We start from the raw sequence: 15,699 nt of genomic DNA, 5'->3' as shown, positions 1-15,699 counted from the left end.
TTGTTGTGTTAAGAGCTGGAGCTGGGAGAGGTGTCAGTTGTGCTGGCAAATTAGAAGGGACAGACGCTTCTGACTGAGCAGGGCAGCAAATTCATGTAGCTCTTTGTGCTGGTTTTGGCTGCGGTAGAGTTAATTTTCTTCCCAGTGGCCAGTATGGAGCTGTGTTTTGGATTTTTGCGGAACACAGAGTTGTTAATACAGAGATGTTTTTGTTATTGCTGAGCAGGGCTTACACAGAGCCAAGGCCTTTTCTGCTTTCCCTCCTGCCACGCTGGCGAGGGGATTGGGGCTGCCTGGGAGGCTGGGAGGAGGCACAGCCAGGACAGGTGACCCAAAGGGACCAAAGGGATATTCCAGACCACATCACATGCTCAGTATATAATATAGGGGGAAGAAGGAGGAAGTGGGAGGGGATATTTGGGGTGATGGTATTTGTCTTCCCAAGTCACTGTTATGTGTAATGGAGTCCTGATTTCCTGGAGATGGCTGAGCACCTGCCTGCCCTTGGGAAGTGGTGAATGAATTCCTTCTTTGGCTTTGCTTCTGTGCACGGCTTTTGCTTTCCTTACTAAACTCTCTATATCTCAACCCATGACTATTCTACCTTTTACCCTTCTGATTCTTTCCCTTATCCCACTGGTGGGGGAGCAAGTGAGTGGCTGTGTGGGGCTTGGCTATTGGCTGGGGTTATACCGCAAAACTTTTCTGAACTCATGAGAAATTTTACTGTGTTTCAGGATCTGTCTGCTTTCAGCAACAGCCAGGAATGATGGTGACTGTCATGTAACACTGTTGTCCCTTGACAATGTTACTCAAAATGCAAATTAATATGAATGCTCAGTGGAAACATTAATTGCTCTTAAAATATTGAAACTGTCCCCAAATAGCAAGATACCGACTCCTCAGCTTTCCACCTGTGCTTTTTGCAATTTTAAAATTAAATTCCCGTTCATTGTGGAGGTTGGGAGAGGAAAGGAATGAAACGCCACACACAAAAATGTGCAGCTTTGTCACAGATGCTGTAACAGGCATTGCAGGTGGGGCCATGTGAGCTCTGTGTCATGGGGCATGAGGAACCCTCTGCTGCTGTGCAGTGAGTGCAGTGCAGTGTCTTCCACCTGATGGCCCCAGATCTGTGCACTCTGGCCAACCTGGTGCACTCTTTTTAGGCATTCCTAGGCCTGCCCTGGGGTTTTGACTTTGTGCTAGCTTTTGTCAGAGGGGCAGTTAGGGTAATTTCCAAGTACCTATTAGGGTCCAGGGAAATTTAAGACAGCAGAAAAGCTGGAACATTATTCTTTGTAAATCCTTTATTTTCCTCCTTCAGCTTCGGTTGTAATCCCAAAGTTCCTCATCAACAAAAGAGGTCTGACCCAAAGTCTGACTTACTCCCCCAGCTGCCTTTTTCCCTGTAGTAGAAAAGCTCCTGGCTAACAAAGGCAGAAGCTCCTGTGTTTATACTCAGATGGGACACAGATCTTTGAGCAGTTTCTGGGAAGACTTCTGTCCTGCAGGATGGGTGTGAGCTCTCTAGCTCTCTTCTGCCCCTCTGGACACAGAATTGTCTTGGAATAGATCACTGGCATCTTCTAGACTAGGGGGCCTTTGGGATCCCTTTGGGGCTGGGATGTGCTGGAGAGATGAGCTGTTAATGAGCTACAACTCCTTGCAAGATGCAAGCAGTAACAGCACCCATCCTTGGGAAAGGTGCTGCTTGTGCAACAGTGGAGTGCAAGTGGTCTTTGCATTTCATCTATAGGGTAGTTGATCCCTTTAGGCACAAATTACCTCAGACATCACTGGCTCTTGCTAATGGATTTGTGTTAAAGTGTTGATCTCCTCCCCCTGGCTTCCCCCAGATAGCTGCCTCTTGGCTATCACCCCTAAGATCTGTACTGCAAGCCAGAGGGTAATAATGCATGGTGTGCCTGAAGTGCCTGATGCTGGTGGAGCAGATCCTGCATGGGTGGGGTGGGGTCTAGTGGGCAAGTTATAGCATGAAAAGAGGATGGTAGATTTCTGCTAGGCTGTGTGACAGAGGCTCTCGGCCTAGGAGAAACCAAACCCTACCCTGGAGTAGGGTTCACTGGCAACATTGTGAATAGGTTTTTAAATTCTTTTTTTCCCCCCTCTCCCATGAGTGGTTTACCCATCAGTTATGAAACATATTGCTTGGCAATTCCAATTTATCATGGTGAGAAATGCTTCCTCCTTTGAACTTTCAAAGGCCGCCCACATAATAGGAACATGGTTTATCTTCCATGCACTCTAGGCAGGGAGGAGACTAATATTTTCAGCCTCTTTTGATCCTCAGTGAGAAGTGAGGCTGCGTGGTTAACTTTGAAACATGAACAAGATCTCTAGAAAAGGCCTGTGGGCTGCATCTGTAAAGCAAAAGTTTTGCTTGTGGACTGTCAGTGTATGAGCTTATATATCTGGAATGATCCTAGAACAAAAATATCTGAAGTAGTGGCTGCTGGGTCAGTGTAGCTTTAGAAACAACAGCATAAAATCAGGCTGCTTTTTTAATTTGAGTTATTTAATTCCCCTTCCTCTCCTGACTTCCCTTATGCTAACAACTGCTTTCTGTCATGTCCCTACTAAAGCAGGCAATGCAAAATTGCAGGGCTGTTTGAGAGCTGCTTTGCATAGAGCAGTGTGTGGCTTGAAAACCACAAGCTGAGCAGCAGCTGGCAGTAGAAGCCCAGCTATGGCTCTGGAGCTGGAGCCAGGGTTTCAAGACGTGGCCAGCTGCAGCTGTTACGAGCAGAGGCAGAAGCAGCCTAACAAAGCTGGATCTTAACCTCAGCCTCTGACCTATCCCGGTGTTTCTATCACCTCTAGATGAAAGAACAAAAGCTACTTTATTTGCTTCTTTTGGACTATGGAAAAACTGTAGTATTAACTGTTCCACAGGCAAATTGGGTGTATTCTTTTTGTTTGTTGCATAAACAGCAGCAGCCCAAGGCACTTCCAAAACACAACCTTGTTTTGTGGGGTACAAAACAAGGAGCAGTGGATCAGCTCCACTGAGTGGGTGCAGTGAAGCCCTGATCTTTCAGTGAGTGCTCACTGAATAGAGAATAATGTAAGCCTGGCTCTTCTAGACGAAATTCTCCATGAGAAAAACCTCTGTCCTACAATGACTATGCAACTCATTTGGTTTACTATAAATAAGCTTTAGAGAGCAAGATTGTACTGCTTCTTTATGAAAATATAAGGAGATGATTTTACTATTTTTCCTAAGTTTGTAATGCTTCAAGAATTTCCTGTTGTGGAATGTGTGTCACTTACAGTGGGAGTGGTAAATAGTGCAAAAAATCCCTAGCCTGGACATATCCAAGGACATGATGGGACAAAAAAGGGTAGAGCTAAAGTCTTCGCAGTTAAGTTGAGGAAAAAAGATTTTCACCCAAATTGCAGATGAGTTGAAGACAGTTTTGTGTTTAGTGTTTTGTAGTCTGTCCTACCAAAAATCTTCCACTTTGTGTATATTGTAAGGCAAGAAAGGGACAAAAACCAGTATCTGGGAAACACAGCTATGAAAGACAATGAAAGGAGGTGGAGTTAGTATCTTGCAATAGAATGTAAAAAGGAAAAAAACCAAAGAAAAGTCTGAACATATTATTGTGTATAATTTGCTGTTGTTATAAGTGTGATGTAACAGGTTCATGGTCTCATCTGGCCCTGCTGTTTTTCCCCTTTAGCTGTGCAGTTGAACCTAGTAAATTAGTATTTTCTGTGTTAAAGTATTTGCTTATCCTCTTCCTAGAAACAAATACTTACCGCACCCCTCTCTATGGGCAGCCCTCCTGGTGGGGGGAAGATGATGCAAATAACAAGGAAGAGAGAAGGCAAGAGGAACATTACTCAGGTAATGGAGGTGAGCTGGGGTGGGGGAAGATAGGGGACACAAAATTTTGGCACCCTTTTGATATTTACTGTTTGAAGCTGTCCTGTTTCAAGACTTCTAATTACTACTTCTTTTTTGTGCTTGCATTTGCACATTCCTGTGTGTAGGTTGCTGCTGCTGAAACTGGAATAAGGGGGAATTAGAATGTTTTCCCTAAATTATTTGACCACTAGAAACAGCAGCTGTGGAGTAAATCACTAAGCTTGTTTTAGAGTTAGTTGTGTAGCCGTATCTGTTTCTCACCTCATCATCCTTGGGAGCCATTTGGTCTTAACACTCCTGTTGTTATCAATCTCTGTGTATGGAAGAGGCATGTTGTTTTCACTTGTGCAGTAAACCTGATGTTTCCATCATCATATGCTCTACTGCACAAAGAATGTTTTATTTCAATGCACACACAATGTATCTGTTCTCTAGCAGAGAGGGGTTGTGATTAGTAGCCCTTCCAAGAAGTTGAAACAAGTGAATTAAGTAGTACTAAAAACATGTTATTTTATCCTTTATTTTTTTTTTTTCACTTTTGTAGAGAGATCAAAAGAGATAACCCAACATGAAGAGGAACTGAATGGGAATATTTCTACTTATAGGGATGCCCAAGAACAATCTGTGTTTGCCTTCCGGAGAGAGCCAAGTTATTTTGAGATTCCAACTAAAGAATTTCAGCAGCCATCAAAATCTCCAGAAACACAGGTCCATGAGATCCCAACAAAAGATATTGATGCTGTGGTAGCTCCTGTGGTACAGAGTCATGCTTCTTTCACCATTGAATTTGATGATGGTACCCCTGGTAAAATAAAGATAAAAGACCATATAACTAAATTTTCACTCAGACAGAGAAGACCCTACTGTAAGGAACCAGCTCATACAGAAGTGATGTCAGCAGAGAGCAAAGTGGCTGACTGGCTTGTCCAGAATGACCCAAGCCTGATGAGAAGGCAGTCTGCAGGAGATGATGTTTACAGTACCAAGAGTGACCTGCCAGTTCATGTGAGGACACTTAAAGGTGAGTGAATGTCTTGTCATGTGGACATAGCTCTCTGTTGGCCATGCAAAATCCAGCCTTTCATAATAAAATACGAAAATGCTTCTCCCATCAAGGAGAACTGGACTTAATTATCTCTGCTCCAAATTTGCAAGATGAAGAATATTACTTTAATGACTGTTGGTATTTTGAATGCAGCTAGCATGCTCTTCACCTGGCCCTGAAGTCATGTGTGATGTTAGCTTGAGGACACTAATGTGACTCCTCTGCATCTATAATGCCAGCTCAGCAGTAATTGGTTGAAAAAAAAAATTGATTTTTAAATGTCTAAAATAATTTCCATGTGGTCAGGCAGGCTGATAAACACAGATATTTCAGTGAATTTGGTTCTCTTGGCTTCTCCTAGCTGATGGAATGGCTTTTCTTTTTAACTCTAGTCCAAAGGAGTCTAAGCATGATCATCCTGCTACCTGTAAGTGTAAGTGTGATCATCTGGTAATGACCAGAGTCAGTTGGTTGGATGACAGAAAGTTGTTACAGAGACAATACTGGTAGAGTTGAGATACACATGATCCCTAGTAGAGGAAATTGTTGTGCTTGTAGGAAAAGGTTTCTTCTCCTAACCCAAAGCTTTTCTAAAATTCTGCTCTGTTCAAAGCCATCAGGTTTAGTGGACCTGTGTCTTGTTAAGTATGTCACTGTGAGGAATTCTTTTGGGGTTTTCAAAGATCTGAAGTGAAGTTTGGAGCCCAGTTCTTAGAGCAGCTGATGGGACTTAACATGATTCTGATGCAACTTGGAATACATTTTGCAAGATTTATGATTGCTTGGGTGTCTCTCTTGGGCCATCCACTGAACAGCTCGGAGGAGACCAGTGATTCCTGCATTCTCACTGCCTTGCCTTTGGAAGAGCTATTGTTTTGAACGGCAGCTTGAGCTGATTCTGTGAAATTGAAGGTTACCAGACCTACTTGTGCTTGAGGTCCTACTTAAATAAGTAGGACCTTGTTTTCTCTTAAAGGAATATTTGCTTTGACCTTCTTGAAAAAAAAAACCCAAAACTCATCATAATATGAAGAGTTTTACGTATTACACCTCCAAATTGCGGGTTTGGGTACATATTTGTGGGAACCGTGTACCTGTAAAAGTCTCATATTCAGCCATATGATTTGGCATGGCATGGAAATTGAACTATTTTGTTGGCCATTGCTTGGTTCTAGTCCTTCCCAATAAGGGACAATGTTGAGGTGCCCTGTTTCATTATTTAGGGTCTTAATTTCAGCATACTGTGATTGTGTGATGAAAGGGTTTGTGCTGGGATTTCTATTTTATTGTCATACTGGATTTTGTTGACTTCTTGGAGAACATTGTCAGGGATAGAGATGTGCTTCAGTGGTTTTGATCTTTCCTCTTGGAGAAAACTAGAGAGTTGGACAGGTGTTGCTGTTGTGATGCACAGGAACACTGGCTGCATTTGCCTCTCTACATGGAAAGAAGCTGAGATAATTCAGGGTTTAATTTGCATATCAAGAAATCAACACTGGACATTTGATTAAAACATACAGTGTTGATGGCCTGAGCAGTTGATCTGCCTCTGCTTTGGCAGGTGTCGTTTATCTACGATAGCTGTGCAACGTGTTCTTCTGGCAGGGCTAATGTTGAAGATGTGTTGGAGGCTGCTGCTGGCTGCCTACCAGGTTTGGGTCTCCAGGATCAGAAATGCCCTCCACTGGGGCTATCTAAGTAACATTTGTTCACTTCCAGCAACAATGTGGTGAATGTAAAGCCTGGTATCAAGACTACAGGGTGTTCAGGTCTTAGCAGCTTGAGGGGTTGTGCATGATGTTCTGCTGGGGAATCCGTGAGCATGGTGCATGTTTTCCTTGTGTCCTTACCGGTTTACATTTGTCAGAGCTCTTTGTCAAGACCTTTAATTTAAGAACTTACCCTTCCAAGGATGAAGCTTATCAGCCCTCAGGGCACAATGCAAAGTTTGCTGGCTTTCTTCATGAGTGTATTAGCAAACTCTTCATAGAATTGACTCCTGGGTTGAATGGACCTTACATTAAATTCTAATAGTTCACAGTTAACTTGATGTAATAAATGGTCTTCACCCATGAGTGTGGAGAACTTGCCAAGTTGGTTTGAGCAGTTTTCCTTCAAACACGTGGTGTTTTAGCCAGTATATCTTGCTACATATTACAGTCTAGAGCGCAGAGACCTCTTTCCCCGTTCTCCCGATGACAGGTTCCTGGTCGTTGACTGAATCGTGTTGTGTGCCTTCACACCTGTTTCCTTCTCCAAAAAAAGGTTTGTTTTTTGTTTTACTTTTAACTTTTTGTTTTAATTTTGACTTTTTGTTTTACTTCAACTTACTTTCTGAGAGTCCTGAGCTAAGGTGCTGAGAGGCAGGCAGGCACTGATACATAGAGACAGTTGTAAAGACGGTTGTTGCTAACATAAGTGAAAATAATTATAAACTCAGTTTAAGCTTAGTGAACTCTTAAGCAATGATTTAACCTTTGCTTGGCTGGTGATAGGATGGTGTAACTCATGGGGTTGTTATGGTATGATTCTTAAATCTCCAGGAAGAGTAAAGAACCCTGCAAATCCCCTTTTCTGTTAGCCTCTGGTTTATTTCCCCTTGTAGAGGAGAGTGACATGGGTGCTCAGAGATGCATGTACTTGTAATGCAGTGATCTGGTCTTTCATCGTGGGGATTTGGTTTCATGGTATGCAGTGTGAAGTTTTTATTTCCTGATCCTGCAGAGATATTTCTGCTCTGTAAAAGAGAAAACCTAGTGAGGTGGTCTTGGACTACAGTGATTGGATAGAATGGCAAAAAAATCTCATAATTTTTATTTGAATTGAAAAAGTAAAGAAACAAAACATTAGGTATGTAAACCCATCACCACCAGAATCAGAAAAAAATCAGAAATCCATGAGGCTGAGAGTACTTCTTGAATTCTTTTTAAATAAATAATTAACTTGGTAGCCAACCAGTGGTGAAAAGTGTGGTCAGGAAAAAGCTGCCTTCTCCTTATTTCTTCTGATGGGGTGTAATCCCTATACCACACAAAGGTCTTCGGAGTTTTTTAATCTTACAGAATGCCTTTTTCGTAACTGAAATTATAAATGTCAACTGGGCAGTAATGACAGGCCTACAACAGCTGAGAATATGAAGGTCAAATCTACATACCTTGTTTCCAGGCAACAGGCACGAGGACGGGACGCAGAGCGACACCGAAGACCCCAAGGCAGAGAAGGAGACGACGACGGGTGGGGAGCGTCCGACAGAGCAGACGAGGCTGCAGCGCCAGATGAGGCGTGACCCCCACGAGATGCTGCACAACAAGCAGGCCTTCGTCATCGAGTTCTTCGAGGACACGCCGCGGAAGAAGCGGTCCCAGTCCTTCACGCACAGCGCTCACTCATCCCAGAGTGACACAGATCCAGGGCTGAAGAACAAGGTTGAAAAGCGCAAGAGTGCGTTGCCGGCGGAGAAGCCGGGAAATTCAGTGCCACCATCCCATCTCACAGCCCAGACGGGCAAAGCCACCAACAACTCCTGCGGGACCCAAAGAACGAGCTCCTTCAAGAGGGACAAGACGGAGGATCGGATCAACTCTTCATCCTCCTCTGCTCCCAGAGCCAAAAGTTATGGGAGCGTTGGGAGGAAGTCGAAAATGGCTCAGGATTTTATGGCTGAGTACTTGCGTGAGACGGCTCAGTCTGGGAAGCCAAATGCTGAGAAACCAGCCCCTGTGCCCATGCCAGCAGCTCCACGAGTGGTTATATCCTCGGAACCAGAGCCTGCCTCTGCTTCACCTCCAGAGGTGAAGTCTTCCCAGGGCAGGAGGAATGATGAGGAAGACAGTGTAAGTGAGACGGGCACGTACACCATTGAGACAGAGTCGCAGGACAAAGAAGTGGAAGAAGCACGAAAAATGATAGATCAGGTAAATGCTGCTTTTCTGTGCTTGGCCAGTGAGCTGAGGGCTGCAGGCTCGGAGAGCCTAAATTAACTGGTGCCATGAAGGGATGCAATTGAGTGGAGCAGGGCATTATAGTTAGGGGTGGAAAATCATCCTGAGTGACCTGTGCTAAGGATAGGCCTCAACAAACTGTGATGCTTGTCTTTGAAAAATCCCATCAAAACAACAAAATTACAAACAAACAAAAAACCGCAGAGTTAAAGAAGGCAAAATATGCCTACAGCAAAGAACTGCTTGCTTAAAAATGGAATTTGGAAGCAAAAGGGAAAGAGTGGGTTTGCCATCTGTTTAGAGGGAAGGCAACACCTGAATAAAGATCAGGCTGATCCTGCTGACAGCTGTGGCTCGGAGCAGCTCTGCTCTCTAGGACTGCTCCCAAGCCTCTGCCTTGGCATTGCATCACCTCCTGCCCGCTGTTGTGAAGATGGGAGCTGTAGCCCATCACTGATGCATCATCCCATGGTAGGCCACAGGAAATGCCAAGGGCTGGTGCTTACAAGCCTTAGTGGCAGATGTTTCTCTATTTGGCTGTGCCTGATTAGAAAGGCAGTGCTTGCAGTCAGGGCAAGTGGCAGCTGGCTGAGATAGCAAAGGGTGTGATCTAGGGCAGAGGCAATCCCAGATGGATCTGTACTTGTTTGGATTTTGCAGAGTGAGTGATTGCCTAAAAGCTAAACACCAGAAGAACCCACCCAACTAACCAACCGCAGGGCAAACGAAAGTTTGGCTGATTTTCAGGTTTAACTCTCATCTGCGGTCTATTATGAAAACAAAACTGGCAAGTTGTTATGAAGATTTAGTGAAATGTAGTCAGGAGGATGGCAGGGTTTAAAGGAAGCCTTAATTGAACCTGGCTTTAGAGCTTTGTATACAGTGTTTATGAGCCTGGATCTAGCTTCTCTCTTTTGTTTTTGATTACATTTGTTCCTTACATCATGTTTGAAATGTGATCGGAAGCTTTCCGGGCATGGTATTTAGGTCACAGTAAGGTCCTAGTCCTGACAATAGATGGCTAATTGTTCTGATGGGGAAATATGAAGGAAAATGCCACAAAAATACAAATATTTCTGGGGAGTAGTCTTGGCAGCCATGTGACTCTGGCAGACAAACTGGCCAGCTTCTGGCCTGACTGTGCCATAGACCTGGTGCAGTGCAGACCTGCCACTTGTGAAACAGCTGATAACTGAACCTCAGTGCTTCTGTCCAGGAAGAAAGAAAATTAATTCTGGACTTACTTAGGTTCTAAGGTGTTTCTATTCTTTATTCCTCCACCACTGCAAGCCCATTTTTTCAACAGCAGTGAGAGTGGAGATGTTTATGGCTATCTCTGCGCAGCCAAGGCACCCTCTGTGGTGGTATCTTCCTCTGAACTTCTTGCAGTCAAGTGAGAGGAACAAGCCCTTCTGAGGCATGAGTCTCTGTCATTCCCCATAGAAGGCCTGTTTATCTTCAGGGGGAATCTGTGCAATGAGCTCAAACACTCACCCATCTCAGAGGCTCATCCTGTCCCAGTTCCCTGTGTCAGTGCAGGGCTGCTTTGCTCAACCCACTCACAGCTACAGTCTATGAAAGGCACTGGGGATGGAGCTTTCCCATTTTCTCTGTCTAAATCTTCATGAATGAGCTGGTAAATAGCTTTTCCGACATTCATCCTAAATTTCTCTGGGCTGAAAAGGAACTCCTTTTCAGTGAAAGATACTGCTGTTAAAGGCAAAACCCCTAAATAATGAGGGAGAGAGGAAATGTGGGTGTGAGTGGAATTCTCTGATTTTGTATATTTAAAGCTGCTACTCTGGAGTACAGAATAAAATCATTTACATGGTTTGCATGGAAGCATTGGCAAGTGTTTCTGGCCCCTTGGGATCATAGTTTATGTGTGACTAATGTTTCACAGATTTTGGCTAATGTTTTTCTGTTTCCTTGCATTTTTATATTGCCATGCAAACATCTTTTCAGGTTTTTGGCGTTCTTGAATCGCCTGAATTTTCCAGAATCTCTTCAACCTTTAGACCAATAATTAAAGGTGAAAAAGATGACTCCGGTTCTCAGCATCTAATCAGTGAAAATGGCACTAGTCAGAAGTCACCCTTGCTCCAGGCATTTTCCTCAAAAGCTGTGAATGGGTCTCAGGCTGAAGCACAGGTATGGGCAGTCCAGGTGGATTTCCTGGGATGGTGGAGGTGTAGATGGGTTTTCTGTCTGGATGTAAATGTGATGTGTAGCTTGATTTCCATCTTGAACAGACCGAGTGGTGTCAGTAAGAGAGGAGAGATTTTTGTGGCTAGGATTTTGTGTACAAACCCTCTTTCTGACCTCATCTTCCCCACCTTGTTGTAGGTGTCTGCAGCATCTCAAGGGAGTCAGAAGTGGGTGTCAAGGTGGGCAAGCCTTGCGGACAGTTACTCTGACTCTGGATCTGTCTCTGGGCAGGGTGATGGAAGTGCAGGTAAGTCTCACCTGACAGTGTGGTTCAAGGATACAAGAATCTAAACCAGGGTGATAAAAAAGCAGAAATTAAGGGCATCTTTGCATCTGGCTGTAGCTTATTTTCTGTTTTAACTGCAGTAATTGGAGATGGGAAGCACAGAGTGAATAGTTCGTACTGGACTGGAGACAGAGAGAGCCTCTGGTTTGCATTTTGGAGTTATTCAAGAGATTCTTAAATGTTAGGTTTGACATGACTAGGGGGAACCTGGGAAGGAGAAAGCTTGTAAGGGCTTTGGGTGTTAACCAGCCCCAAGCTGTTATTCCTTAGACTGCCTTATGATGCCTTTGCACATAGCCTTGGAGTTAGTTCCTTACTTGCATGTTTTTTGTATGCATCTCCTGTGTCTGGCTGTGCTGAGAATTTAGGCTGTTCTGGCATTTGCTGTTGAGTGGCAGTTTTAAAGGGTGGAGATCAGCATAGAATACTAGATATGGTGGGGAAGAAATGGGAGTCTAGTATCCTCCAGCTTCCTAACTTGGAAGACACCTTACAGGCCCTGTGGTCTTCTTGGTGTGTGAGAAAAGCACTTCATTGGCTTCTGCAAATGTTTTCAACTTTTTTTGGTTGGGATTACTTGTTATTATGTTCTTGCCATCGACAGCTATAGATAGAGCCAATAAAGATTAGAAGGAAACTTTGTTTCAGAGATCATTGCTACTGTTTTAACACCATGTAGGATACCTAACTGCTGGAGTGCTTGTAATATTACCATAGCAAAATAACCAGTTATCCTGGTATTTAGAGGTCTTATCAGATATGGAGGCCTGGCCAGCCGCATGGGAGAAATAGGAGCACTCTTTCTATGGAGTGTTAGTGTTCCTGCTGATAAGCCCACACAATTCAGAGCCTCTTGATTATTACAGGGTCTTTCTCCTGGGACTTTGCTCTGGGATATGAGTGTAGGAGAACTTGTACTGTGAAAAACACAATCTGTTTAGTCAAATGGGCAGTGTTGTTTAGAATGGTACTTAAAGCACTGCATCACTGATGTCTGATGGCTTTTCATCTCATTCCTGTGGCCTGATTGATGCTAGATGCCAGCAATGTCATTATACGCCATAGTGCTTGTACTGAGAGGTATATTATGGGAGAATGAATCTGACATACTACCTTGAGAGGGGAAGGTGTTGAGCAGTGTGATTCAGCAAAGGAATTAAGTTTAATGTCTGTATTGATAAACCCAAGGGAGCAGGGACCAACCAGGCCCTGCTGATGTTCATATTACATAAAACCTTAGTTCTAAGCACATCTTATGAGTGCTTGTGTGGACTTGCATTTTGCAGGATCAAGCTCTTCCTAAACAAATAAATAAATTAGTGGCACAGTTTTACAGTAATTGATTCTTTTCCTCTTAACTTTCTTCAGAAAGTGGGGTACCCCCAAAACCTGGGGAACCAGAAAACTCTGTACCCTCGAGAACAAGGCGCCTTCTTCCCCAGCTGCCACCAAGTGATAAATCAGACAGCCCCACTCCCCCAGTCCTGGTGTGCCAGGAGTCCTATTCGGAGGTTACCAAGAGAACCATCATGAAGGACCACTGTGTGGAAGCCTATGGCGATTCCAGCAGCCGCCTCTTCATCCAAGAAGACCTGGATCCGGATAGCCTCAGCGATGCCAGCAGATCTGACGATGGCTTCAGCACAGAAAAAGGCAAGAAATACAAAGAGAACAGCAAAATGCTAGAGCAGATGAGGGAAGACAATAGATCAGAGAGCCGGCAACCAGGAGCCTCCCGGATCTCTCATGTGAGAGCTGTGAGTGAGCCAGTTTCTACTTCGTTCTACATTGGTGATGACAGCAATGATGCAGAGGTTCCCTCCAAGCTCTCTCTGAGTGTGTCCCACACTCGAGCAGACAAGGACAGCAAGGATCCGGAGTTTTCCTTCAAGTGTGCTGGCACAGCAGTTTCTGGAAAGGCACCGGTCAAAGATGTTAGTGCTTATATAAACACGGCTGGAAAAGTTGTCATTTCCCTTCATCAGAGTCTTCCTCAAGATCAAGAAAACACGTCAGGAAAGGAAACGGCATCTTTTGTTAGACAAGAAAGTTTTACCAAAGATAAATCAAGCAGCGGTATTCCTCAGAATAAACTCCCACATATTTCAAGTCACCCCCTGCTTAAAGATTTAGAGGCTGTTCGGTCAACTCGTATGGACTTTAGTCAGGACACTCATCTTTTGCTTAAGGACACTGAAACTGCCTTGGCAGCGCTGGAAGCCAAATTGCTTGGTCAAAGCCAACAGCTGGAGCCGTCAGAAACTGGTGGTCAGCTGGAGGACTCCTTGTCAGGGGACTCAGATGTAGACACGGCCAGCACAGTCAGCTTGGTGAGTGGCAAAAACGTCCCAGCAAGTGCCCCGAAACGCAAAGCAGTCGTGAGTTTGCAGAAGGAGAAATCTTCGTCCACGCCATCCATCCAGGACCAGTGTGGGCAGCCCAGCGCTCGGGACAGGCTGACGGAGAAGCGGAAAACGCAAGCACCAGAGGCACCCAACCGAGCAGAGGCCACCAAACACTTCCAGATGAAGCGGAGCGCTGGGACTCGGGGGTCACTTGACTTCACAGATGACGAGAGAAGTTCAAACTCTCCCTACCTGCCAGTCCCAGATGCAGTCGTGTCTGACCACGAGCACTCGGTAACCCGGCCTGTTCCCAGGAGGAAACCTTTCACCCAGGCCACCAAGGAGGATCAGAGCAAAACGACCTCAAATGTGCAGAAAATCCAGCAGGTTCTCACCCGGTCCAACAGTTTATCTACCCCACGGCCCACAAGGGCCTCAAAGCTGCGCCGTGCCCGGCTGGGAGATGCTTCGGACAATGAATTTGTGGATGGTGACAAAACAGCCTCCAACTCGGATGCCACTGCTCAGGGCACCAAGCAGCCCACGGAGACGAAGAAGCTCTCCCGGCTGGACATCCTGGCCATGCCCAGGAAACGGGCAGGGTCCTTTACGGTGCCCAGTGACTCGGAGACGGCGCAGTCGAGGACGGGGTTTTCGGGCCGCAGCGCTGAGTCCTATCGGAAGACGGGTGTTTCAGAGGTCAGAGCTGCAGCCAGGAAAACAGCAGCTGCTGCCTCTGCCAAGCAGCCTTTCAGCAGGACTCGTTCAAGCAGTGTCAAGTATTCCTCCTCATCATCCTGTAAGTGGTCCGGCTTTATGTTTTTCCCCTCTTCCCCTGTTTCTGACTTACAGGCAGCACGTGGTTGCCAAGGATTAGTATTACAGTAGTAGAGGTGCTGCCATGGTGAGTACAAAAGTCTGCATTAATGAGCAGCACGGATGTTGAGATTTCATGTGGATTTGGAGACAGCAGATCACTCTTATACTCAGTGAGATGGTATTGTGGTTATGTCCATGAGGATACTACAAATAACTACTTTTTTTTTTCCTCCAGTGGTTTATTTTTTGAAAAACCAGTTGCCATTTGACAGTACTTTTTTTTTTTTTTAAGGATAGAATTTAATGCCTTTCTAGTGCTACAAAAAATTCTGACCTGTTTTACTTGTAAGAGTCAAAGTTTTCTTCCAGAGTGTTCATAATGATGTTGGTGACAGCTGATGTCCAAGGTGGCAGGTTTGAAGGCATCTGAAACTGGAGAACAAGCAGTATATGTCCCTGTGTTGTGAAAGCTGTTCCCTTGTTGCTCCTCAAAATATAAATACAGAGCTAGACACTGCACATTGATTACCCCAGGAAATTGACACTTCTGTGTATTTTCAGTGACTTTTGCCACAGCTAAGGCAGGTACACAGTTGTGGTTCCCATGAGGCAGAGGTGTGGGGACTACATCATCCTGTAGTTGAGCACTCAGCTGACCCTTGAAATACCAGCATATGCCATATTTGAAATCAGCCTTCAATTAAGAGATGGGAACAATTCAGATGAGAACTTTAGGATGGTAATTGGTAATGAGAGATTGTTCCTGAAACCTTTGGTCTAAGTTCAGGTCTGTGCCTGTAGTTCTTGACCTTCTACAGATGTGGCAAAGCAGATGTGTTTGCTTAGGATTTTAGGAATGATTGGTCACCAAAGGAACAGGAAGAACCTCTTTGGCTGGGTTTCTCAGTCCTGTTGAGAGGAATGCTATTTTCAACAATTTAATGATTTTGTAAGGGGTCTTGGAGTTCTGGATGTGTCCTTTAATATATTTTCATAGAGCTGAGTATTTATCCCTCTTGCATTATTCATTTTTATTGCATGCTAAAAATGTTATTTGCTGCTTGTTTTGATTTGGATTGTTTTAGTACATTCAGCTTCACCTTTAATTTTAGTGATTTTTTTTTTTCTTACACACTTTTATATGCATGTAAATATGAATG

General features: G+C 44.5%; 1 protein-coding gene across 1 annotated transcript in view; it reads left to right on the top strand.

Annotated features, from left to right (window-relative positions):
* CEP170B (centrosomal protein 170B) overlaps window positions 1-15,699 on the top strand; it is a 56,796-nt gene that overhangs the window by 23,889 nt on the left and 17,208 nt on the right. The window contains exons 6-11 of the mRNA XM_053946220.1: window positions 3,773-3,874; window positions 4,440-4,916; window positions 8,106-8,854; window positions 10,847-11,032; window positions 11,228-11,336; window positions 12,744-14,519. Coding sequence (XP_053802195.1) covers window positions 3,773-3,874; window positions 4,440-4,916; window positions 8,106-8,854; window positions 10,847-11,032; window positions 11,228-11,336; window positions 12,744-14,519 — 3,399 coding nt within the window. The remainder of the gene's footprint in view (window positions 1-3,772; window positions 3,875-4,439; window positions 4,917-8,105; window positions 8,855-10,846; window positions 11,033-11,227; window positions 11,337-12,743; window positions 14,520-15,699) is intronic.

Source organism: Vidua chalybeata, chromosome 6 (genome assembly GCF_026979565.1).
Source record: "Vidua chalybeata isolate OUT-0048 chromosome 6, bVidCha1 merged haplotype, whole genome shotgun sequence".
Taxonomy (NCBI): domain Eukaryota; kingdom Metazoa; phylum Chordata; class Aves; order Passeriformes; family Viduidae; genus Vidua; species Vidua chalybeata.
This window is presented reverse-complemented; position numbering and strand designations above follow the sequence as displayed.